The sequence below is a fragment of the Pristis pectinata genome, chromosome 18 (genome assembly GCF_009764475.1).
Source record: "Pristis pectinata isolate sPriPec2 chromosome 18, sPriPec2.1.pri, whole genome shotgun sequence".
NCBI lineage: Eukaryota > Metazoa > Chordata > Chondrichthyes > Rhinopristiformes > Pristidae > Pristis > Pristis pectinata.
In genome coordinates this window covers 27,694,946-27,721,604 of record NC_067422.1, presented here as the reverse complement: position 1 = coordinate 27,721,604, position 26,659 = coordinate 27,694,946, and the positions used below count along the sequence as shown (strand labels likewise).

Genomic DNA, 26,659 nt, shown 5'->3' with positions numbered 1-26,659 from the left:
GTAAAAAAAAAATCACCACTCTGATCCCTACTTATTACAACTCAGGAGGTAGCCACCCATCTCATCGGATGAATGCCAACTTGGAGAAAATTCCATCAGTCCCATTCCTCCTCTTATTATTTCCTTGTAACCCTGCAACTTATTCTTTTACATGCCAATTTTTTTGTCCCTTACTCAACCTAATGGCATATCCTTGGAATATGGGAGGAAATGAGAGTACCCAACAAAAACCAACAAACAGAACATGCAAACTCCACACAGACAACACCCAAGGTCAGCATTACACACGGCTCCTTGGAGCTGTGAGACAGCAGCACTAATTCCTGCACCCCCAGTGCCAGGTCAGACCTGGCAGACAATCTGAGACCCACTGGGGTTTGCAAGGCAGAGATTTAGAAGGGGAAGGTAACTTATTTGAAAATTATTATGCTTTACTGTTAATTATTTGTGTTTTAGTTAACTTTAGAAGTTTTATTTTTCTTAATTTATTCCAATTTTATTTAAAGTTTGTAAATATCTCAATGTCAGATGTGTAATATTAAAATCAATGACAAATTTCATAAACTTGAAAGCCCTGCCTACAACTCTGCAGGTGTTAAGGGCTGTCAGGGATAATAATGGAGCCAGGCTTCCACAAGGCACTGCCTGATCCCTATTCACTGTCCAGACCATGGTGTTGGATGTAAGGGCATGGAGGGTCAGCAATCTAGGCCCTCTGCATCTAGCCCAGATAAGTACTAGTGCAGTTCCAGATTGAGGGAGTGAACAAGCAGAACCTGACGGTATAAAGGGGAGGCTATTTTAAAGTGTCTAATGTTAATTTCTCATCTAGAAAGATTACTGAAATTGTTTTCTTAGTCTAAAAGCATCACATCTCTTGTAGAGATATCCAAATCCCAAAATATTTTGCACTTTGTTCATAAGTGGTGCATCAGAATCAGATTTTGTATCGCTGATTTATATGATGTGAAATTTGTTGTTTTGCGGCAGCAGTGCAGTGCAAAGACATAAAATTATTATGAAATATAACTATTAACTCTGTTGAAATGCATTATGTTGTAGCTCTCCCCTCCCGATTTCCAGCTTAAATGTTGTTCTGAGCAATCAGTTCTCCAACAATGCGGAATTCAGAAGTTATCTACTGGTTACATAAAGTTGGAAGCACAGATGATTACTTTCCGGCAAAGATAGAAAACCTTTCTCCTCCTCCTTGCTCAGTCTTTTGCATCTGAACAAACATGAGCCATAAAGCACAACAGAGGAAGCCTGGGAGATGTTAGGAGGTATAACCCCAGGTTTCTCCAACTGGTTTGCAGAATCCTTGCCACATTAATTAAGCTTTAAGCCCTTACTTGACACCAGTCAATTACTAAAAGAATTCTATTGTGTGTAAGAGAATAGACAAAGCAACTCAAAATGAGAAATTTCCTAGAAATCCAAAGCAGAGCCTGTACTTTTCCATAGTCACTACTGCCTCAACTTGGAAAGGGTCACTCATACTTCGGCCATTTTCACTGTGCATCTAAACAAACAGTGCTGCCTAATGCACGTTGATTTTTATTTTTGGTTGAGATCAAGTGAATAAGGTCATGTCAAAAGAAGTTTAAATTTATACTGACCACAACCCGTTATTGCAATATGCAAATACCATTTTGTTACTGAATAAATAGTTACTGTGACCTAATTGAAAACTGCACTCCTTATGGAAACTGTAGAAAACACATCTGCCCTGGAGTAGTGGTCGTAACTCTGCAACATACTTAGCACCAGTAAGCCAGAAAATAATTCCCCTCTCAAGAGAATGAAGTACAAAAGTAAGAAAATCTCATGGACTACAACGCAGTGCTCTGGTCTCTTTACTTGAGAGGGCAGTTGCACTTGTGTTGGAGATAGTTCAAAGAAGATTCATTCTATTGATTCCTGGAATAAACAAATTGACTCTTGAGGAATGGCTTGGGCGGGTTCAGAATCAGAATCAAATTTATTATCACCAACTTATATGATGTGAAATTTGTTGTTTTGTGGCAGCAGTACAGAGCAAAGACATAAAATTACTATAAATTACAAAAATAAATAAATAGTGCAAAAAAGGTATAATGAGGTAGTGTTCATGGACTGTTCAGAAATCTAATGGCAGAGGGGTAGAAGCTGTTTCTGAATCATTGAGTGTGGGTCTTCAGGCTCCTGTAACTCCTCCCCTATGGTAGTAACAAGAGGGCACACCCCGGATGGTGAGGGTCCTTAGTGATAGATGCTGCCTTCTTGAGGCACCACTTCTTGCAGATGCCTTCAATAGCGGGGAGGGTTGTACTTCCATTTGGCCATACCAACTGGAGTTTTGAAGAATGAAGCATACCAGATCCTAATGGGATTTGACAGAATATATAACAAGAGGATGTTTCATGTTTCTTCTCATGGTCAAATCTAGAACTAGGGAGCAGAGCTTTAGAATAACTACAGGATGTCTGGCTACAATTATACGCCTTGGGAGACCACACCTGGAGTACAGTGCGCTGTTTTGGTCTCTTTACCTAATAAAGGATATACTTGCTATAGAGGGAGTGCAGTGAAGGTTCACACTGATTACTGGATGACACTGGGTACTGAGTAGTATGAGGAGAGATTGGGCCAACTATGCCTGTATTCACTGGAGTTGAAAATAATGAGAGAGGATCTCATTTAAACTTATAAACCTCTGACAAGGCTGTACAGTCTGGATGGAAGGAGGACACTTCCCCTGGCTGGAGAGTTGAGAACGAGGAATCACAGGCTCAGAATACAGGGCAAGATAATCAAGAGGATGGTGAATCTGTGCAGACGATTGAGGCCAAGTCACTGAATACATTTAACAAGCAGAGATAGATTTCTGCACACAAAGTCATCAAGGAATATAGGCTTGAGATAGAGGATCAGTCATGATTGTATTGAAAGGAGCAGCAGACTCAGAGAGCCCAATAGCCTACCCCTAATTCCTAGTTTCTGTTGAAATATTAATAAGGAATCTATCATTTAAGACAAAGACGAGGGAGGAGGGATTTCTTCTCTCAGAATGCTGTGAATCTTTGGAATTCTCTCCCACAGAGAACTACAGAAGCAGATTTTTGGTCTTGTGGTTTACTGGGGAGCTGAGGGTTACATGAAACAGGCTGAGAAGTGGACTTACGGTCAAGGTCAGATCAGCCATGAATGATGGTGCAAGCTCAAGAAGCTTCATTGCCTACTGCTATTTCGTACCTTTCTGTTAACTTGCTGATGCTAGAGTTTGAAATTTTTGGAATTATTATTTTCTACCTAATCTTTTTGATCTTTGAATGAAACCTTGGACAGGTATTAGCTTTTGTATCAATCTCAAAGGCAGGTTTGGAGATGATTTCTCCCCCAGTATCCTTGCCTTCAAGAGCAACAGCAGCATTTGGATACCATACAGACCCCACGTAAATTCATACATCAAGACCTTACTTTTAATCAAAGTCATCTGCCATGGAAGGAGTCATTTTCAGACACCACCTGTGTCGAATTCGGTCGGAGAGAAGACTCAAAAGACCACTGTTCTCGTTCAATCTCTTTATTACTTGATCCGAGGAGAGAGCACCAAGCCAGGTACCTACGTCCTGGACTGGGTGGTCTCTGAGATACATTGATCTACACACATTCTTATACTTTTTCAGAGGTGCAAACAATTACCATACAAGGAATGATCATGCATTAGTCAGGCAGCATGGCACTTATTTTCTACATTGTGATTGGTTACAAAGGAATTTACTTAAAAAAGTTACTATTTCTACAAAAGCTATAGTTCCTTAATCTTTTCAGACCATCTTGTTCCACCAATTATCTTTGTATACATAAGGTTTCTCATGGTGGGCTCAGGGTCAGTTTAGTGGAGCAAGAGTCAAGTCTACAGACTTGCTGAGACAAGAACTGATTTTACTGTATAATCATATCTCAAGGCTGAAGAAAACTAGCTGAAGCAAGCAAAATCTCTGAAGCAAGGCACTACAAAGCGAAGCACAGCTATTTCAAGCAGTCTATTACAGCCATAGTGATGTACCCTTAAATTCTCTCTTCAGGGCTCACAATCTTTTACTCTCCTAACCTTTCATTATACCTTATACACATTCTCACCTGATTTTATTTTCAGGGTTCAGTTAAAATGAAGTCTAACTGGCCAGAGATAATCAGAGGTGGAATTGATGTTGGCCTGACCCTGCCCAACATCTACTAAGTACCCACTTGAGATAGTCAGTGAACCCCAATTAGCATGATGACACAAAAAAAATTATTTACGTTCACTAGCTCAGGACTGGTTGTTCAAAGCTATTATAGCTGAATTCAACTAATTCAACATAAACCTGGAATGTTGTCCAGATGAAGTGTCTTGACTCAAAACATGGACTATCCCTCCACAGATGCAGCCTGACCCACTGAGTTCCTCCACTACCTTATTTGTTAAACCTGGAATATTCCTGGTCTGCATTGCTGAAGACATCACCAGGTGATTCGTATATTCACCAAGTTGCCCAGGGAGTTCAGCTGCTTCTGTGATTTTCCAATATACTCCATGTGACTGGATTTTTAACAGAAACACTGAGACTCCCAGCACTCAATAATATATGCAGTAATTAATTTTCTAATCACATTGTGAACATGCACAAGATCTAATCTTTTATACTTCGGGGCCATAGTGCCTAGCTTCCTGATATTTTTTTCTTATTGAATGATGCAGCACTCAACACTGGGGTAGATTTCCATCTTCACTGCCTGGGTGACAATATGATACAATATGACACTGCCTGGGTGACAAAAAAAGGCAGGCACGGTAGTGTAGCGGTTAGTGCAACGCTATTACAGCGCCAGTGACCCGGGTTCAATTCCAGCCACTGTCTGTAAGGAGTTTGTACATTCTCCCTGTGTCTGCATGGGTTTCCTCCGGGTGCTCCAGTTTCCTCTCACATTCTAAAGATGTATGGGTTAGGAAGTTGTGGGCATGCTATGTTGGCGCCGGAAACATGGCAACACTTGCAGGCTGCCCCAAAACATTCTATGCAAAAGATGCATTTCACTGTGTGTTTCAATGTACATGTGACTAATAAAGATATCTTATCTTATGATCATTGCTCTATTAGGCTTGTGATCAATCCCTCTGTGTTGCCCAAATGTCTAGAGTGAAGGCAAAAATCTAGCCCATAAAAGTTTCATGCCAGGTTGCAAAAGAGTTGCAAAAAAAAATCCACTAGGTGATTACACCAAGGAGAATTAGGACGTAGATCTTGCGAAGGCAAATTTGCCAAGGTGAAATCAATTGAATTTAATTGGTTTATTATTGTCACACGTACTGAGATACATTGAAAAATTAAGTTTTGCATGCCATCCACACAGATCATTTCATAATATAAGCACATTGAGGTAGTACAAAGGAAAAGCAGTTAACAGAATGCAGAATATAGAGCTACGGTTACAGAGAAAGTGCAGTGCAGGGAGACAATAAGGTGCAAGGGCCATAATGAGGAAGATTGTGAGGTCAAGAGTTTATCTTTAAGCTCTACAGCATTCCATTGGTAACATGAAGCAGGTGAACCACAGCATACAACATTCCCTACACACGTGGGGCTGCTTTGTCTGGTGCAAAAGCTGAAGGGTAGTGACGTAATGAAGCTATGACCTGACAGTATGAAGATAATGGGGAAATTTTGTGTGTGGGGTGATGTCAACACAACAACTCATTTACTGATCTCACATGAATCATGCAATACGCAGGAACACCCAGTGGAAAAAACAAGTCATTATCATGGTAAAAAAAAATGAACTGCTGGAGGAACTCAGCAGGCCAGGGAGCATCATACGTCAGGCTGCTGTTCATCAGCTACAGCTTGGCATTCGACACAATCATCTCATCCAATCTCATCATCAAGCTTCAAGACCTGGGCCTCTGTACCTTGCTCTGCAACTCGATACTCAACTTCTTCCTCATTGGCAGACCTCAATCAATGAGGATCGATAACAACATCTCCTCCTTGCTGACCATCAACACAGGTGCACCTCAAGGTTACATGCTTAGTCCCCTGCTCTACTCTCTGTACACACGATTGTGTGGCTAAGCACAACTCCAATGCCATATACAAATTCGCCGATGACACCACAGTTGTTGGACGAATCAAGGTGGTGATGAGTCAGCGTACAGGAGCGAGATAGGACACCTGGGTGAGAGGTGCCGCAACAACCACCTCTCGCTCAACGTCAGTAAAACTAAAGAGCTGATTGTTGACTTCAGAAAGGGGAAGGAGGGTGAACATGCGCCAGTCTACATTGGTGGATCAGCGGTGGAGAGGGTCAGCAGCTTTGAATTCCTGGGCTTTAACATATTGGATGATCTGTCCTGGGCCCAGCACATAGATGCAATCAAAAGGAAGGCACGGCAGCATCTTTACTTTCTTAGGTTAAGGAGGTTAGGGTTGTCACCGAACACTCTAACAAGCTTCTACAGACATACTGTTGAAAGTATCCTGACTGGTTGCATCATGGTCTGGTATGGTAATTCAAATGCCCAGGAATACAAAAAGCTGCAGAGAGTAGTGGACTCAGCCCAATTTGTCACAGCCACATCCCTCCCCACCATCGGTAGTATCTACAAGAGGTACTGCCCATTACAGCGCGAGCAACCCAAGTTCAATTCCCGCCACTGTCTGTAAGGAGTTTGTACGTTCTCCCCATGTCTGTGTGGGTTTCCTCTGGGTGCTCCAGTTTCCTCCCACATTCCAAAGACTTACAGGTTAGGAAGTTGTGGCCATGCTATGTTGGCACCGGAAGCGTGGCAACACTTGCGGGCTGCCTCCAGCACATTCTTAGTAATACAAAAAGATGTATTTCACTGTGTGTTTCAATGTACATGTGACTAATAAATAAATATCTTAAATACCTTAAATATCATGGTCATCAGCTTTCCATTGATATGACCATGACTAATGATTTATGAAACTCTGCCAACAAAGGAGAATTATTAAAACAAGAAGTCAAAGATCTCTTTACTGATTGAAAACTCTGGGCAAAAGTTGCAAGTGTTTGCTATTGCTAGGGGTGGGAAGTTAGCAGGGTGGTGGTGGTACTGGTTGCTGAGGTGGTTTGCAAACAATGTCCTCCAACAATGACTTCTGAACAACGCCCAAAACCTGCCCATACACAAAACTTCTTATAAATTAGCTGTACTTATGCACAACCACTAGAGGCAAATCAAAGTTAAAAAAAATTGCAGATGCTCGTAGTCTAAAATCAAAACAGAAAATACTGGAAATACTCAGCAGGTCAGGCTGCATCTGTGGGAAGAGAAACTGGATTAATGTTTCAGGTCAGAGACCCTTCTCCAGAACTGGGAAAGAAAAGAAAGAAACTTGTTAAGCTGTAGGGGTGGTGAGGGAGGGGGATGTCTCTGATTAAACCAGGGTGACCATGGGGATAAGCTGCAAACAAGGTGATCTGGTCAATGAGTGAATGGGAGCAGATTGATACTGAGAATGTAGGCAAAAGAATGTAGGAGTTACCAACTGCAGAGTAGGAAGACATGCCAGGTAGGTCAGAGTGGGCACATCCTCCACTCCCAAAGGGAAAAGAAGGGGAGGAAAAACAAACAGATTGAGCCAACATCATGGATGACTGATACTGGGAGAGAAATCACGTTACTTGAAGTTGTAGAATTCAATATTAAGTCCCAAAAGCTGCAATGTGCCCAGGAGGTGCTGTCTGTCAAGCTTGCATTGGGCCTCATTGTGATAGTACAGGCCATAGATCGCTAGATCAGTGGGAGTGGAATGGGGAATTGAAGTGGCAGGTAATCGGAAGCTCAGGGTCACCCCTGCAGACGCCCTAAAGCAGGCGTCCTAAAGCAGTCACTCAAACTGTATCAGGTTTCTCCAACGTAGAGGAGACCACACTGTGAACACCAAATGCAGTGCACCAGATTGGAAGAAGTGCAAGTGAATTGCTGCTTCAGTTGGAAAGGCTGTTTAGGTCCCTAGATGGTGGGAAAGGAAAAGGTGAAAGGACAATTGTTGCATCGCATGTGATTGCAAGGGAAGATGCTGTAAGAAGAGGGATGCTTGGTGGGAATGGAAGAATGGACCGGGCGATCACGAAAGGGAATGTCCCTGCAAAACGCTGAAAGGGGAAGAAAGGGCAAGATGTGCCTGAAGAATATGTTGAACGTAGAAGCTGGTGGGATGGAAGGTGGGGACTAGGGGAACTTCATCCTTGTTCTGGCCTGAAGGTGAAGGGATAAGAGCAGAGGGGTTGCTGGTGCAGGTTGTTGGTGGGAAGGGGATGGCAGGGGGAGAAACTGGTTGGGCCTCTGCTCCAATAAGCAGTCGAGGGCCCTCAGACCATCCTGATGTGGGATGAAGGTGTAAAGGGGTTGTACACCCATGGTAAAGATGAAACTGTTGGAAGCAGGGAATTGGAACCGGTCAAAAGGTGCAGAGGGCATCAAAGATATAACAGACACTGAGTGGGAAGGGACTGGACCAGAGGAGAAAGGATAGAGTCTTGACAGGACTCCAGTAGTTCATAAGCAGCAATATTGCTAATTGCACATTAGATATCACTACAGGTCCTTCCCAGGTTGTGAATGGCTGATTTATGGGCACCCCATTTATGCAAACAAGTGTTTGGCAGACTGGCAGGATGGATGGATTTGTCACCTGCTGCGGGGCTGTAGGCTTCTTCTGCCAAATGGGAACAGGGCATTTCTGCATGCCTTCTCTCTCCACAACCACCCCACCATCACCTCCCTCCCCGAGCCGCAACAATCGGGGGCTGATCCAGTCGAGCAGAGCTGGGAGCGCTGAGAAGACTCACTCACTCACTGAGTCAGTGAGACGGAGCAGCAGCCGTTCTTCCCCTGCCTGCTAGCTCTCCCATCACAGCTGTTTCTGTGATCCTCTGCCTTACACAGTTTTTGTTCATTTCTGACTCACAAACAGATCAGGTTATGAAGAGTTCTCAGGAACAGAACCCTTTCATAACCTGGGGACTGCCTGCAGCAGTACAAATGCAAGTTGTTACTAGGCGGCTCTGGTGCTGGACAGAGTAGCTTTGATGGTCAACCATCTTTTCAAAGATAATGAAATGCTTTATTTGGAGAGAAAATAAGTTTCAATATCTGTAGAGCAGAGACTTTTTTCATATCTATTCTGAACATTTCACCTGAGTTGGGCACTTTGACAGTTCAGGTGTCAGCTGCTGGCCAGTCCTAGCTTTTTTGGATATATAATGTTGATGATCAACAAGGATTAAAACAGCAAAAAAGATTTATAGTGTGTTGGAAGAGGTTAGAGAATATCTGGCTTGTGTGCAGGTGCACATAGCCAATTGTATTATTTGGTGCTTCCAGTGAAGAGAGAAAGACATCCGAGTATTTCAGGTGTAAGTACAAGTGTGCCAGGATTGTGATTTAGCATTTCCTGTCATGTGCAACTCAATGCTGGGTTTCAGGATTTATCAAATCAATTCATCAGAAAACTCATTCTGAGGGGCAGAAAACAAAAAAAAAATTGACCAGAAAATTTTCAAAGTTTGATGTCATTTGTTGCTTCCCCAGATCATCTGTTGAAGGTGGCTTGTTACCAGCCTGTGCGAGTTCGTTTGGATACAAATGCAGTCTGGCGAATAATTATTGCAGGAATGAACTCCCCCTGAGTGCTCCCTCTCTTGCTGACAGCCTAATTGGCCTTCCAGGATCATTTACTGCTCATGGTCTCTCAGGAAAGTGCTAGGTTTGAACCATCAGTTCTTGACAATTCTGTCAAGCTGGTCTACCCTGTGCCAGACCCACAGACTTTCTATGGAAACAGCTCAGAGTGGTGAAAGGATGACAAGCTTCTCAAGACCTGAAAGGCAGCCAAATGCTTGCCAAGAGTTTTCCTGCAGAGGCCATCCTGAGGAAGAGAAAATGTGTTTCTTTCCAAAAGCACTGATAAAAAAAACAAACTGGTTTGGCTGTCCATTGTCAGCCATTCCCTTCTGTCAGGGCAACACACAATACAGAATCAGATGTTTTTTCTTTCCTTTCCAAACTCAATCCAAGATGCAACTGCCTCCATGCTGAGAACAAGTTCCATCTTGCCAAGTCCCCTGGCCAACAGTAACTGAAATGAACTATCTTTGCACCATGAACAATGGATTTATTGGACTATTCCCCCACCCCCCATGAGAACACTCTTCACTTACTAAAGATGTACTGACAAGGGAACTGCTTATTTAGCATTTTGGCTTCTTCACTAGACATGTCAAGAGACTCATCAAAAGGCCAAGAATGTTTACATCCTCCAAAATCAAATTTTGCCAACTAAGTCAGTGTTTTCAATATAATTTTTGATACCTTATACGTTTTGTAACATGCGACTAAGAAGTAATGGCACAGCTATTGGCTCTCTGCCCAACCTGACGTGACACTACCAAGTGAAAGGAACATTGTAAAATATAGAAATTGGGCCACTTAGAATATATTAGAGAAGGTTCCTGCATTTCCAATAGGTCAGTGGGAAAGGAAAGACACAAGCTTCACAATGGTGGGGATGGAGGACAGCTCACTGTGAAGAACCTTCCAAGCACAGGCCCATTTCCAGCAAGGTCCTAGATGTGAATAGCAAATATTATTATCTGGTTTCTTATTGGTGTAGGGTGAGCAGTGCTTTTTATAGAAGAGGGCAGTTTTGAAGCCACAAAAGTTCCTTTGCTGTCATTCATGTTACACCCACATCTATGAAGTGCTTCACCAAAGCCCATTGACCTACATGCTGCATGTTGTGTGTGCATGGAGACCCCCCCAATGCTGGAGTGCACAATGATTACAGGGTATTTGTTCCCCAACAGGCAGCCCAGAAGAAAGCAGATGGAGCAACAGGCCACATCATGTTTACTGCTGACCTGCAGTGCTGTAGAGAGCCACCAGTTAGTTGCAGTGCATGAGTTAACATATTCCGAACGTGTGTGCCCAGAGTGGAAGTACAGAACAAGCTGGTGAACACTTGCCAGCACACTTCACCTCTCACTCTGCTCTCAGTGCCCAAACCACAGTTCATAGCAAGTACCACTTCCTCCTTACATATGCACGAGATTGTCTAACAGCTAAACACCCAAACACTACGCAGTCTACTTTTGGTACTTGGAGGCACCATGCAAGCAACCTGTTAACATAAGCTTCTACAAATACATCAAAGAATGAAATCCTTGGTTTCAGCACTGTCCAAGACAATAGCAGTTAATGCTGCTGTGTCTCACTTGCTCCTTCTGGTTCAGGCAAAAGCACATCTTTTCCGCGGATGACAAGGAACAAATAACAGTGGTAACGAAGGGGACTGTCACTTTCAGAGCCAGCTTATGACCTTCTTCAGTTGCTGAATTCCTCAATTCTAACCTTACTAGGCCTGAATTTAAAGTAAAAGATATGCAAAACACCAAAGTCAAAAGGTAAAAATAGACAATTTAAATAGGGAGATGCCAAATGATATGAATTCTCAAAATTCTGCCAGATATCCTAATCAGCAATCAATAGACAAGTTGGTTGACGGAGTGGAGTTAATTACAGAGACCCATTGTACCCATTATTGCCAAAAGCCTTCATGCACATCAGTGAACAAGCAGAGGTGGCATCGATGCATAAGGTTGCTAGCTCGATGTAATGTTACATGTGGTTGCTTTAAAATTGCTGCCACAACTTCCCCACACCCTCCCACAATGGAAGAAAAAGTGGGAGAAAGTGGGCAGACTTACAAAGCAGTCAATCAAAATGGTGAACCAAATTGCAGACTCATCTCATAATCCAGAACCTGGAGGCAACAGGTCATCTGACAAAACATATGCCATTACCAATGGGCTAGAACAGATTGTTGCATATTTATGGGGCAATTTAAGGCGAATAAATATGGCTGCATAACATGGAGTTTTGCCAGGATGATGTCGTATAGTATCTGATATATGAAAAGAATGCAGTACCTGTACTTCAATTTCTTTGAAGTATTCCTTTATAATGCCTAACATCTTTGACTATCGGTGGGGAAAGGAGACCAAATATGGTAGAGAACAGATGTGCTGCTCTGTGGGGCATCTGGCTCTCTCAGTCCTGGTTTGGAATGTCTCCTTTCTCACGTAATTATAAAAAATTAGATTATCTGAGAGGGGGCAACTTGTGCAGAGGAATGAAGCACCTGATTCAAAGACAATCATAAAACCCCCTGGTCATAAACCCACATTGACACACCACACTGCATCATGACTGATAACTAGTTCAAAATCCAGTCCAGTTTAGTCTAATCAGACTCAAATTAATTTGTGGATTCAAGCACAGGACAGGAATACCTTCAGGAATATATTCTTAGGTCTACACATTAATGTAGCATGTTTGACTGGATTCTTCTTTTACTTTGCCAAACTTGGAGCAAACTAAATTATATTCTGCATTCAAATCCACCTTTGTACCGAGATGCTAAATCACCAAATTGATCTATGGGATTATGATCTATAGCACCTTGTGCGAGTACACATTCAATTTCGCACACAAGAATGGTGCTGCAGCAGTGGTTCAGACAAACTATTTCTGTCATGTTTCAAAACTAGTTCCAGAAAACCAAAGTACTAAGAAAAAGGAGAACAACTTCATCTTGCTTCCCACAGGCATAATCAAGCTGGTTGTAATTGACATAGCGTCGTACCAGTTACTCATAGACCCCCTGCATAAAAACAGAGCTGGTAACATTATTCATTAAAGTTAGAGAATAACAGTCCATCCTACCTGAGTAACCAGTTGCTCTTGTGTCAGACTGTTAATCCAACGTGTATATCGCTCAGTTGAGCCCTCTGGTTCTCTCTTAACTTGGCAACCGATTATCTGGGGTAGAAAAATACAATTGACCGAAGGTATTCTTTAAAAACAAATGACCTAAAAAAAAAGAGGTAAAATAAAGAAAATATATTGAGAGGGTCTGAAATTTAATTCTTTGCTACTGAGGAGGAACAAAACCAGTCTTGTCACACTACTTGTCCAGTACTGGATGGGTAGAAGTTCCCTCCACTAAACACTGGGAAGACCAAAGGTTCAGTCACAACCTCAAACTCAAATTCCAATGCACCAGCTCTATCCCAGAATCCAGGTCTTACATTTAACCAGACCGGTCACAGCCTTGGTACCCCATCTGACTTTGAGATGAGGTGACCAGAGATCTCTCCTGCCACCAATATTGTGTACTTCCATCTCCTGAAAGTGGACCATCGCTGCCTCTGCCCATCTGTTGCTGCAATGCTCAACCCTGATTTTGTTAGACTTGACAATTCTAACGCTGCCCTGACAAGCCTCAAATCATCCACTCCATTCCCTCCCTTCCCCCGCACCCCCCACAAGCTTAAATATCCAAATCTCTGTTGCCCATATCTCAGCTTAATCTCAAACCAAGCATAGCCAGCAGCACTCCCATGATAACCATCCTAGGCTGAAAGTGCCTTAAGTTTAAAGTTCGTATTCTTGATTGTAAGTGTCTCCATGACCTGCTCCTCACATCACCATTATCTCAGAATCAGGTTTATTATCACTGACTTACATGTCATGAAATTTATTGCTCTGAAGCAGCAGTACAGTGCAAAGACATGAAATTACTATAAACTACAAAATAAATAAATAAAGTGCCAAAGAAAAGGGACTTACAAAGTAGTGTTCATGGACCGTTAAGAAATCTGACGGCAGAGTTGGGCCTCCACCAGCTCCAAGAGCACCCAGGTTCTCTGTACCTCTTAAATTCTTATCTTTTGTGCACCCCTGATTTTAGTTGCTCTTCCAATTGTGCCTGCTCTCTCAGTTGTCTGGGTCAGGAATATATTCCCTAGCTCCAATTCACTCCCTTCTTTACAGAAACTGTGGTTAAGATGCTTGCTGGATCATTGACACAAGACTCAACAGAAGAGCAGGCATGCTCTAATTGGCTAATCCAGTGTGCATATGCTGTACCACATACCATCAAACCATCTCAAAAATTTATGCAGCTGAAAATAACATGTTCTCAACAAAATGAAAAATAAATCAGTGCAAAAAATAGTAAGGAACCAACGTCATCAAGTGAAGCGAGCCATTTCAATCCAAATTTTAAAAACAAATTTAAGTTACTTTTACTTTGCCTTGTGATTGATCTTAGTACTAAAATAGAATCTCTAAGGAAAATAAAATCTATAACTATGTGGAATCTTTCAGCTTCTGAGTTTTACATCAGAAGCAAATGCTTGTACAGTTCAAAACATATTCAATAACATGAAGCAAAAAAAAACAAACTGCTGCAAGTCGAGCAGCATCTGTCAGGGAAGAAGAATTGCTTACATTTTGGGTCCAGGCACCACACTAGGACTGAGAGTGGAGAGGGAAGACAGCTGGTATTAAGTAGAGAAAGGGAGGGGTGAGACAGGGGTGGTAGGTGATAAGTGGACTGAGAAGGAGTCTAACACCTCCACCTCTCCCCTTTATACTAGCCATCTTCCCTCACCACTCTCATTCCTGATTGCGGGACTCAACCCAGAATGTTGACAATTCCTCCCCCCTCCCATATGCTGCTTGAGCCACCAAGTTCCTCCAATAGATTGTTTTTTACTCCAGATTCCAGCATCTGCAGTCTCTGGTGCCTTCAATAATATGACCTTTGCAGTTGTTCAATGTTCAATATGGCACAATAAGTCCTTTAGGAGACCAGTGAATCAAAACAGGATCTTACCAAATTCAAAACTGGAACTGACAAAATTTCTGGCTGATCGGGAAGAATGGTTCAATGTCAATAATAATTGACCTTTTTGATTAGTGGATCCAAATTAAAGTTTATCAATTATATAACAGTGCTATATTCCATACTTGATTTGTACTTTGGTGCAAAATCAATATTTTGCTTATCTGAAGACCTTGCAAGCTGAATAAGAAAATAAAGTTATTTCATGAATTTGTTGCAGATAGGTTTTACTTGCATCTTGACTTAATTATAAATGACATTTTCCCCTTCAGGAAAATAAATATTTTTGGGGAATTTCAACATCTTTTCTGGGGGGTGGTTGCTGCAGATATACTTAGCCTCCTTTGTATAACATCCTCTTTGTTAGAAGATGACTTCTGATGCAACAAACATTTTTTTATGGCAAGCTCTGCGGGCAGGTCTCAGTAAACGTTGTCTAAAGAAACTAGCAGTGGAATTCAAAATTATAACATTATGCTTGTGCATCCACAATAATTGGCCACGTCCCAACAACTTATAAGGTTGTGAGGTTAATGCACAAAGACTGATGCTAAAATGTTTTGTGAATGCCGCTAAAACCACTTGGAGTTCAGTCCTGTTGCCACAGTAGACAGATTAAAGTGTCATTTAACCTGGTCATAGTGCCCACCACTCTACCAGCTTCCACAGTTATCTGACGTTAGTTACTCTTCTATTTACATCTTCCTCTCTATGTCGTTCCACAATTAAAAGCTTCTGTTTTAAAGGCACAAGTCACACTGAAATACATTAGTCACTGCAAGAGGCATATATTATGTGGTGCTGAGTGTCCTCCTTAGTTAATTGCATTTGACATTTTGTTTTAAAACTTCAGTCAGCGGTTAAAGTTGCAGCAATTTAGCCTGTACAGTCATTAAAGTACAGCAAAAAGAGCACTGACCACTACCAAATACAGAGCTCCTCAGACCCAACAAAGCCAAACATACACAGTGCTCTGATTAGACCATAGCTTGGAGGACCATATTAAGACCATGTCACCCACATAGAGGAGAAACAAAGCATGAACACAAAGACAATTCTGCTGATGACAGGGTCCGGTGAAGCAAATTCTCAACTGAAGCCTGAAGGAAACAATCAGAAAATGATCTTGTAAAAGGTATACAGGAGGCACTAGGTCACTACTGCAGGTAACTCCACATGTGCAGAGCAAGCTCATGGACGTAAACTACTTAGAGACAATGTCTGGCATTGACATCAGGAAGTACTTCTGTTTTCAGAAAGTTATTGAAGTGGAATTTATCTGGGTATCACAGTAGAGGGAGAGATATTCTGGTATTCAAGAGGCAGTTAGTTGCTGCTCTGAGGGCCTCTTATTAGTTCTTGCCAATGGGCACAAAGGTGATGGGACAAGTTGAGATTTTAAAATGCTGAGAGATTTGCTTTTTTCGCTGCAAACTACATGAAATGGAGGAGGCAAACCCCAGCAAGCAATAAAGTATAACAGCAGATGTGCAGCCAGGTAAACTAAAGTGTAACACACATACCAGCAGATTACTGATAATAGAAAAGGATCTGGCAAAAATTTGGGATGGAGCAAGATAAACATACAGATGTGCAAATGTAGTACTGCTGTACAGGACCAGTAACAAGGGCCAAAACCAGGACAAACTAGCAGAAGGAAGTCCCATCTGCTGCAAACCTAGCAGATTTGGGGAAACTGAGGGCCAAAGTACATGGGAATGTAGACACTGGGAGCCAGACTTAGTGGGTCATATACATAAACTTAAGAAATAGTACACCACCCAGCCCTTCAAGCCTCTTCTACCACTCAAGATCATGACTAATCTACCACCTTTGGTGCCATTTTCTAGCACCATTGCCATATATCTGGATTCCTTTAATGTCCAGAAATCTATTGTTCTGTTTGAAATGAACACAGTGATGGAGCCTCCACATCCTTAAAAGGCAGAGAATTTCAAAAGTTCTTCACCCTCTGAATGAAGAAATATCTCCCCATTTTACCCTAGACAGCCTATTTCTTATTCTGAAACCATGCCCCCTGCTTCTTGACTCCTCAGCCTGGGAACATACCTTCCCTGCATCTCATTCTTCTAAACTCATGAGAATACAGTCCATATCTTCTCAGCCTCCCCCATACAGCAATCTGCTGACCCTGGAACCAATCCAGTGATTCTCTGCTACTCTCCCTCTATGGCAAGCACATCCTTTCTTAGGTAAGGAGACTAAAACTGTACGCATTACTCCAGGTGGAATCTCACCAAGAACCTTTGCAATAAGATTTCATTACTCCCTATATTCAAACTCTCATAATAAATACTAACATACCATTTGCCCCTAATCACTTGCTACACGTGACTACTGGCCTTCAGTGACTTGTGTACAGGCACACTCGAGTCCCTTTAAAACATCAAAACTGCTCTTTTTTCACCATTTAACAAATACTCTGCTATTCTATTAAGTGTATTAATTGTTATGTACTTTATTGGTCACTTTCAGGCTACAGGTCTCCTTTTCCTGATAACAAGGTCAAAGGTGAAAAACTCCTTGCATCTGAGATAGTGACACAGTCTTGTTAACCTAAAACAAGACCACCAACACACTTTGCAGGCTATTTATTATCTATGCATCTGTATGCTCAACACACCAAGTCCATGGTCCCTCCTTTCATAGTAACTGTCACTGTTTCTCTTTTCCTTCCTCCATAATCTTTAATTAAATCAATCTGAACAGATCTCTTGGTCAAATTCCACAGCTAATTTACCAAGTATCCACTTTCTGTCTATCTTGATCACAAAGCCAACATTGTGTATGCAGTAGAGTTTGCATTAACATCATCGAAACATAATTTAAAACATGTTTGAAAGAATGATAGGTCAGCATGAACTGAAGAGAGATATGTATATTTATACTTTGTTTTCCTGCAAAAGACTCTTTCAAATGTGCCAAAATAAATAGGTCATGGTCTCTGTGACAGCTCCGTGCATCCCTCCCTGAGGCATTCATGCTCATATTCAGCTTCAAGTAAAGCTAAGGGTTTGAATAAGAATCTCCAACTCTGCTTAAGACAGGAAAAAAATACATGACCTGTGCTGGACACGACTGGAGGGTGTTCAGGGCTTGAGAAGCAGGATTTGGATTTCCATTCCATTCCTTCTGAAAATGTCCAAAAACTTTTCTTTGGTGGGGTGAATTATTGTGCTAATGGAGGCAAAAGTGTTTAGCATTGGTACTGCTCCGACTGTGAATCTGCTGGGTGGCACATGCACCAGAACAACACCCCTTTACTTCATACAGTGGCAGGTTCATTACACTGTAGCATTGCTGTAAAGACACACATTAAGTTATTTAAGGATCATAGGTGAAGAACACAATGACATTTAAAGTTCTCTATGCAGGATCCCATGGAATATTGAAATTCCCAGAAATCCATACAGTGTTCTGGAAGGGGAAAAGCACTTCAACTTTCAAAATAAAATGTCAATTATCCAAAGCAAAGAACCAAAGATATTTTCTAATCAGCAAAATGCAGAAGAGAGTTTACTTATAAATCATCGAACTCTGTAATATAAAGAATACAGGACTCTCAAAATATACCTTTACTGCTTGAGGCATGTTCAGCATGGACATCTAAATCTGATGATCTCAGGAACACTTGCATCTCTTTTAGATTAACAAATCCCAGATTGAAAGCCTATCACTAATGGAAATACCTAGATTTTAATGCTGTTAACATTGGGATTACAGTGAGCTTTTGGCCTCATCATTTATATGACTTCTTCAATGTAGTAAAATATCAAGAAGTTTCACAGGTGCCTGAGAGGGGTGGCAGCAAAGTCACAAACAGCACTTGAGGGGTGTCTAGATGAGCACATGAATTACTGAGGCATTGAAGGCTAAGGGCCAAGTGCTGGAAGATGGGATTAATATAAGTGGGTGCCCACTGATTGGTGTGGACATAGTGAGCCAAGTGGCCTGTTTCCATGCGATATGACTCTATATGAAGAAACCGTCAGAAATGTAAACAACCAGAATTCGCACCTATAATGTAATATTTTCCAAGACATATACAGGATGGGCAATAAATGCAGTCATGATGGCAACATCATCATCTGCAGTCTGGAAACAAATTGAAAAAAAATAACTTCTTAAAAGTGTCTTTGAAAACATTATAATTGGTAGGATGCATCCTCTTCCCAAGTTCAACAACTTGAAGGATTAAAACTGATTTATGAAATACTGGCAGCTCATGTTGTATCATGCATTCAGAATGATGGTTGCTTACATTAGCAACTGTAATATATTACACTGTTGTCTAATCTGTTTACTTTAAGTGAATGTGAATGAACATTAACTACTGGTTCAATAGCAAAGAACAAGTTACTTTTTAAAACTCCATACAATGCAATCAACTGTAAGTTCAGTAAAACTTTATGATTAATTTTTTTTTAAAAAGGGCATTTTACTACAAATCAAGACTTCCAAATACACAGTCATCATATCTTATTTCAGTTACTGAGCACAATCCATCCCTCACTGCTCATTGATATTTAAGCCATTTTGGGGTAACCCAACTTTACAGAAGTTAGCAAGACGAGCATTGCTCCTGACTGCATTTCCATTAGTGCTCAGTTTCCAATATATTTAGTTCATCAATGACTGGAATTGGTGGCTATTCCCGAATAAAAAGGGTAAAGAAATCTCTTTATTCCCCACTGTCATAAAACTGTCCCTCCAAATGCCTCTAATCCCCAGTGGGAAGCATTTTGCCTCTTCTCAGCTCTTCTGCATTAGGTCAAATAATACATGTTTGGTGTCAATTATACCAACACTCAGTATTCAGTGGGAAGCACTCTCATCTCTTTGAAGGATTCCCACTCCAGAGACCAGAACAAATACCCTGCTGACACTCCTCTACAGCACTGTAAGAGCGACACTGTTGAGGCCTCTTCCCCACCACGATCAGACTTCTGAACCGATCACCTCTTTCACATGTCCTTCCAGATGGTGCTGGTGCTCAAACCCTTAATTCTACCTCTTCTGTTATTGCCACCTTCACATTTGTTTTTGCACTGCTTCAGTTTGCACGAGACCTTGCACCATTCTGTTGTGTTGCTCGTCGCTGTACTTATTATTGTATTTATTATTACCATGTATACTGTTTACCCTGTGAGCATCACACGACCAAGAAATTTCATTGGTGTACATGATAATAAACGAATCTGAACCCAAGGTGGAGTCATTAACCAAGGTCCCATTTGCCCCCTCAAGTAAAAGATCCCATGCACTGTTTCAAAGAAAAAGTTACCACTGATATCCTCATCCAACAACACAAACTAATTAAACCACAGGCCACAGGAACTGTCAGTGCAAATTGGCAATCTCAATTTCCACATTACAACTATAACAATATTTCATAAGTACTTCATTAATGATCTTCCTTCCATCAGGAGGTCAGAAGTGGGGTTGTTCACTGATGATTGCACAATGCTCCAATTCCATTTGCAACTCCTCAGCAAATGCAGTCCACATCTGCCTGCAGCAAGACCTAGACAAGATGCTAGCATGACATGATAAATGCTAAGTTGCACACAAGAGAGCGAATAACTATCCTTGACATTCAATGGCATAACCATTGCACAGTCCACCTACATCAACTTATTGGATGTCACCATCGAAAAGAAACTCAGCTGGAAAAGCTATATAAATATTATTGTTGCAAGAGAAGACTAGAGGTTGAACATCCTGCAGTGATACTCTTTGATGCCCCAAAGCCTTTCCACTATCAGCAAGATACAAGCCTGAAAATTTGTGCAATCTTCTCCACTTGCCTGGAATGAATACAGCTCCAACAATACTCAAGATGCTAGATAGAATCCAGGACACAGCAGCATAATTGATGGGAACCCCAACCACCATCCCTAAATATTTCATTTTCTTCACCTCTGCATGCATGGCTACGTTGTGTGTCATTTACAAACATAATGCAGCTACTCCACCTCCAAGAACGACAAGAAATAAGAGCTTCAGATGTATGGGAATACCAGTACATACACATTCCCTTCCAAACTGCACACTATCCTGACAATGAAATACATCACTGGTCCTTCAATGCATTGGGTCTAAATCCTGGAACTCTCTGTTGACCAGCTCCCTTGAGTACCATTGCCATAAGCCATATTTTCATAGAGTCATCCAGCACAGAAAAAGGTCCCTTGGCTCACCACGTACACAATGATCCTTTTTTGCCCATCTACACTGATCCCATTTGTCCGCATTAGGACTGATTCATAATCTTAAGGACTGCAATGGTTCAAGGCTGTGGCCCAACACCACCTTCTTAAGGGCCTTTAGGGCTGGGTAATAAATTTTGGCAGTGTAACTTTCTGATAAAATGGAATAAACTTAAAAAAGCCGATTAAACCAAGCAACGTGCAGAATGCTGAAAGCTTGTACACCCTTTCAAATCAAACTGGAGCCATATAACTCTATTAAAACTAAAAATAATATATTACCCAATTAAAATGTCTTCATTGTTGCATTTTATTAGAGTGCTGAATGAAGGATGTTCTGAAGTTCACAGCAGTGGAATGTAATTTAAAGCACTTTCCATTAAACCAAACCAGAAGTATAACTCTGCCACTTAAACATTATATATTAAAGGAAATTATTCTGCTTTAAGTCTACATACACCAGTTTACAGCCTAAAGAAACAAAATCTGATAATTACTTTCCTTTACTTTAGAAAAGAGAGCATTCTTGACGTGCTCACCACTTGCAGAGCCCGCATCTATTGCCTGTCAGCAATTGCCCTTGGGAAGATGATGATTACTTGTTGTCTTGAAAAGGAGTTTAATACAGTGTTTGCAGAAGCTTGCTGTGTGCAAATTGGATCGCCCATTTTCTACATTATAATAATTACCACACAATGTATTTCACCAGCTGTAAAGTGATTTGAGGTCTCCTTAAAGGGACACAAAGGGCACTAGAAAATTCAACAGTAAATGAGAAGATATTAAAAAAGGCAGATGCTGGAAATCTGAAATAAAAACAGAAAATGCTAGAAACAGGTAGCATCTGTGGACAGAGAAAGGGTTAACATGTGAAGGGTCCCAGACCTCAAGCGTCAACTGTTTTGAATCTGAAAACCGTAAAAAAGCAATACAATTGACAAGTGCCCACCCACAAGTAACTACACTGCATCCACTGTACTATTCAAGGACATATTGGCATCTGTATTAGTTCATGTGTCCTTCCACTAACTGCCAGTCAATCCTGATAATAAAGATAACCATCTTCCAAGGTTTATTTGAACAGTTAAAATCTTTACCCAATCTGACCCCAAACCACAGCTGGAGGTGATCCTTACAATGAGTAATGGAGATGAGCAGAAAGCAGCCCAGTTACAAAGGAAAGGTGCAAATAAAATTGCAACAAATGGATAGAAGATTGGGGGGGGGGGGGGGGTGGGGAATAGCCAAATGAGGAGGCATTGAGTAGACTAGGTGTGTATTATCTAGAGCGTAGAAGAGAGAGGTCTCAATGAAATTTACATAATTCTGACAGGGCTTGACAAATTGGATGCAGGGAGGAAGCTTTCCCTGGTAGAGAAGCCCAGAACCAGTTGTGAACACCCACACCACCCCCCCCCCCCCACCCCACACACACACTTTTTATGGTCACTTTTTCACCTGGCTCTTCTATCCATTTTATTGCACCTTTCCTTTAGTATTGGGCCACTTTCCACTTACCTCTGTTACACATTGTAAAATTTCTCCCCAGCTGTGGTTTGGGGTTAGATCAGATAAAGTTCAAATTTCTAAACTGTTCAACGATTTTCCACAAGTTCAGAATAGGGGGAAGGCCATTTATGACTGAGATGAGGAGACATATTATGCATAGACTGGTCAGTCTCAATCTCTAGCCCAGATGGAAATGGTGGTGGTGGGGGGAGGGGCTCAGACAGAGCTTATTCAAAATTAAAATTGACAGATTATTGGACATTAAAGGATTCAAAGGATGTGGGGATAGTGCAGGAAAATGGAGATGAGGTAGAAGATCAGCCACAATCTTGCTGAATGGTAGAGCAGGCTCAAAAGGGCCAAATGGCCTACTCCTGGTCCTATTTCTATGCTTTTACAAGGAATTAACTTTGAAACATTAGCAGGAAAAATATATTATAAAGAAAGTACGTTTTCAATAAATATAACAGTGATTCCAACTCTAATTACGAGTCATAAAGAAACAGTCTTTTTTTTGCGAAAAAGGATTTAATGTGAAGCAGGACAAGCTGCCAATACTATCCATTCAAAGATCTGGTTAGAGTGCTCATTCAGCATTTGTAGAATTAACTCATTAAACTTGTTTTATTGTTATCTTGATAAATGCATGGTTGAAGCAGTCTTATTGATATATTTCAGCTACATGGAGACAATAGAGTTTAACAGCAAAATTATCTGCATCTGTTTTATATTTATCAGGAAAAAAAAGAGAACTTAGAATTGGTCTGGGGTTTCCCTCGATTTCAAAAGAGAACAGTTCATCTAAAATTGTAACCTTCAAAAGGAAGTTACACTTCTGCACCTCAAATATCTCAGTCAGAAAACAGCTCTGGGCCCAGGGACAAAACAGGACTTCAACTTTCCTTGGGGACCCTCTTTAAAAGGCAACCCAGGATACGTTTGAGTGAGCAAAGAATCCTTTGCAGTGTGTTCAAGGAGAGAGCTGCAATTTATCACGACGGAAGAAATTTGATTGCCTTATCATTTCCTTTCAAAGAATCACAGAAAATTTACAACACAGAAGCATCAGTTGAGAAACAGCTATCCAGCCTAACCTCACCTTCCAGCACTGGGTCTGTAACCCTGCAGGTTACGGCTCCTTCAGTGCACTTCTTTTTTTAAAATGGGATGAGGGTTTCTGCTTCTTCCACTCTTTCAGGCAGCAAGTTCCAGATCCACAACACCCTTGGTGGAAAATGTCTTTGGACAATACCCCTCAAATCCTTCTACTTTAAACTATGTCCCCTAGTGTTTGACCCTCCTGCTGAATGAAATAGGTCCTTCCTATTTATCCACATAAGTTAATAAACCTCAATTAAATCTCCCCTGAGACTCCTCTGTTCCAAAGAGGATAACCCCAACTTAACCAATCTTTCCTCAAAGCCAACATTTTTCAGTCATGGCAACTAATGATGTCCTTTGGGCAAGAAAATCTGTCATCCTTATCCTTATTCTGCCACCCTCACCATACACGACTCCAGATCCACCAACATGACTGAGTGTCAATTACCTCCTCAGTTCAAAGGCAGTTAAGGATAGGCCCATAACCATTGGTATTGACAGCAATGTCCACACCCTGAAAACAATTAAAAAATAACATCTTCAAATATCATCCACACACTCCCAAGTGCAATCACATCTTTCCTGCAGTGTGGTGACCAGAAGCTGTGTTGTATAGCATAGCTACCTTGCTCTTATATTCTGTCCCATGGCCAATAAAGGAAAGCATTCTGTATGATATTTTAAACATCTTATCAACCAGTCTAACTACTTTTAAGGAGTTGTATTCTTCTTTTCCTCCATACTTCGCAGTATCCTCCTACTTATTGTGTATTCCCTTGCTATATTGCACTTCCTCAAGTGTGATATTGCTGTCAGTACGTCCTTTATTGCACCTGTGCATCTATTTACTTGTGCAAATGACAATAAACTCTGACTTTGACTTTTTGATTACCTCACATTTCTCCAGATTGAATTCCATTTGCCAATCTTCTGTCCAACTGGCTAGATGATCAAGTCAAGTCTGGGGTATTGTCATGTGCACAAGTACAGTGAGGTACAGGTACAATGAAAAACTTGCTTGCAGCAGCTTCACAGGCACGCAGATTAAGTTTTCTTTCTCCTCACCATCAACCGCATAAGCAATCTTTGCATCAACTGCAAACCAGTACTTTGTGTTTATTTTAGATCTCCCGCATCTGCAGTTTTTTTTTATTTTCAGGAGTGTCTGTAAGTTTTCCTCTTGCTATCTTTAAAAAAGACAGTCTAGGATATATAGCATCTTGGAAATGGATATATCCATTTTCAAGATGCTAAAACCCTTTATTTCCTCTCTTATTATGTTCGTCTCAGCCAATATTCCACACTCTTCATCCTTAGCTACAATGTTGACAACTTATCATTCTTCTGTGAATAAAACTGCAAAAGTATTCATTAAAAATCTTACCCACATTTTCCTGCCTTTACCATTTTGGTCCTTAATAGACTCTACTCATTTCAATTTATCCTCTTTCTCCTTATGTACTTACAAAACAAAGCCATATTTGCGAAAAAATTCCAGAGTTACAAATCTTATCCCCACTAGATATCAATGGGAAATCATCAAATCTGAAACGGAGGATGATGTTTCTTCCTCGTTATGGCTGGGGAAATCATTCATAGCCTTTGCCCTAGAGATACTTTTGTTTATCAGCCAGCATTATATCAACAATCCCTTATCTGAAGTTCAGTTCCTAGGAATTCATTTAGTTTTGCTAGTGTTACATTGGTGTGGGCACTGGCAAGGGCTACTGGGAGTTCATACCACCTGGATTTGTTCCCTTGTCCAATGAAAAGTGTTATTTACTCTGGAAGGCATTCTATTAATTCCTTGTTTGTTGTGATGATGCTCTCAGTTGCTTAAAGCTTTCATGCTACTTTGCACGAGGTCTGCCAACATGCTAAATAGTTACGTGACCCCCGAGCAGTCGGCGTCCAACTTCTTAAAGGGACAAGTGGCGTACAGCCACACAAGATTGAGCAATAACAGGTCTGTGATGCCCTTAGATGTCCGGGGCTGCATGCGCACTACACTGAATGGATCAGCGTGTCTAACCTATGCTGCCAGGTGCGGGTAACCCGTTGAACCCCATTCGTGATTGGGATCAGGAATTGCAATTATTTCCTGTGAACAAGGAATTCCCATTAAGTGTGAGTCATAAGCTCGCACTGATTTACTCCCTGTCAAGCATTTAATAGATAGAGATTATCTACTGACAACAGGCAACTGTTTATGTCTATCATGCAATACAACAGTAGCTCAGGAGAGCTAGAAAATATACTGGAGATTATGATTTATCACAATGTTTGGGCCAGCATTTGTCTGATGTAGTCAGTGGGAGTGAGCTGACGTGCAAAGGCTCACCTTTTTATTCTAGGTATCGGTCAGCCTCAGTGCCTCTCCTTACTGTTCCTCTGGGAGTGAGAGGCTCAGTTCTCACTTATGAACTGTTCCATGGGGAACAGTGGGATTCTGTGAGTGGGGAGAAAACACACAGGCAGCCATGCAGAAAGGTCAGTTCCAATAAAATAGGTTTGATGATCTGAATTTTATGTAGCCAGATCCTAAGTAGCAGCAGAAGATCTGGACATAACAGAATAAATTTTAGTAGGTGATATTAAGTCTTTCAATCAAGACCAGGGGACGGTCATTTAGGACTCAGAGAAGGAAAATGTTTTTTTACTTGAAGATTGTAAACCTTTAGAATGCTCAGTTCCAAAGGTACATTAGTGCTTGGTCATTAGTCCTTTTAAGAATGACATTAACAGACCTTGAGATATCAGGTCAATGGATTTAGGAACTAGGTAGGAAAGTGCATTTGAGGGGATAGGATAAGTCAATGGATGTTGGAGAAGACTCAAGAGGCCATTTGGTCTACCCCTGTTTCATTTTCTTAAGTGTTTATGTTTATGTTAAGGTGGTCCATAAACACAAGTTGTCCCTCTTGTACTTGGAAGAGACACTGGTCAGCAGAATTAGTGATACAGCAACTTCATTCATTTCCAAACAGGGAAGACTTGATTCTGGTAATTATGTGGTTCTGTACTATTCCATAACATTACAGTGCCTTGTACCAGGTAATCCTGCCAACAGTACAG

The 26,659-nt window shown here is 41.2% G+C and overlaps 1 protein-coding gene across 3 annotated transcripts in view; it reads right to left on the bottom strand.

The window, feature by feature from the left end:
* The window catches only part of b3gntl1 (UDP-GlcNAc:betaGal beta-1,3-N-acetylglucosaminyltransferase-like 1), a 263,296-nt gene that overhangs the window by 204,245 nt on the left and 32,392 nt on the right, over nt 1–26,659 (bottom strand). For all 3 annotated transcript variants that reach the window (XM_052033304.1, XM_052033305.1, XM_052033306.1), the window contains one exon: nt 12,779–12,874. In XM_052033304.1, coding sequence (XP_051889264.1) covers nt 12,779–12,874 — 96 coding nt within the window. The remainder of the gene's footprint in view (nt 1–12,778; nt 12,875–26,659) is intronic.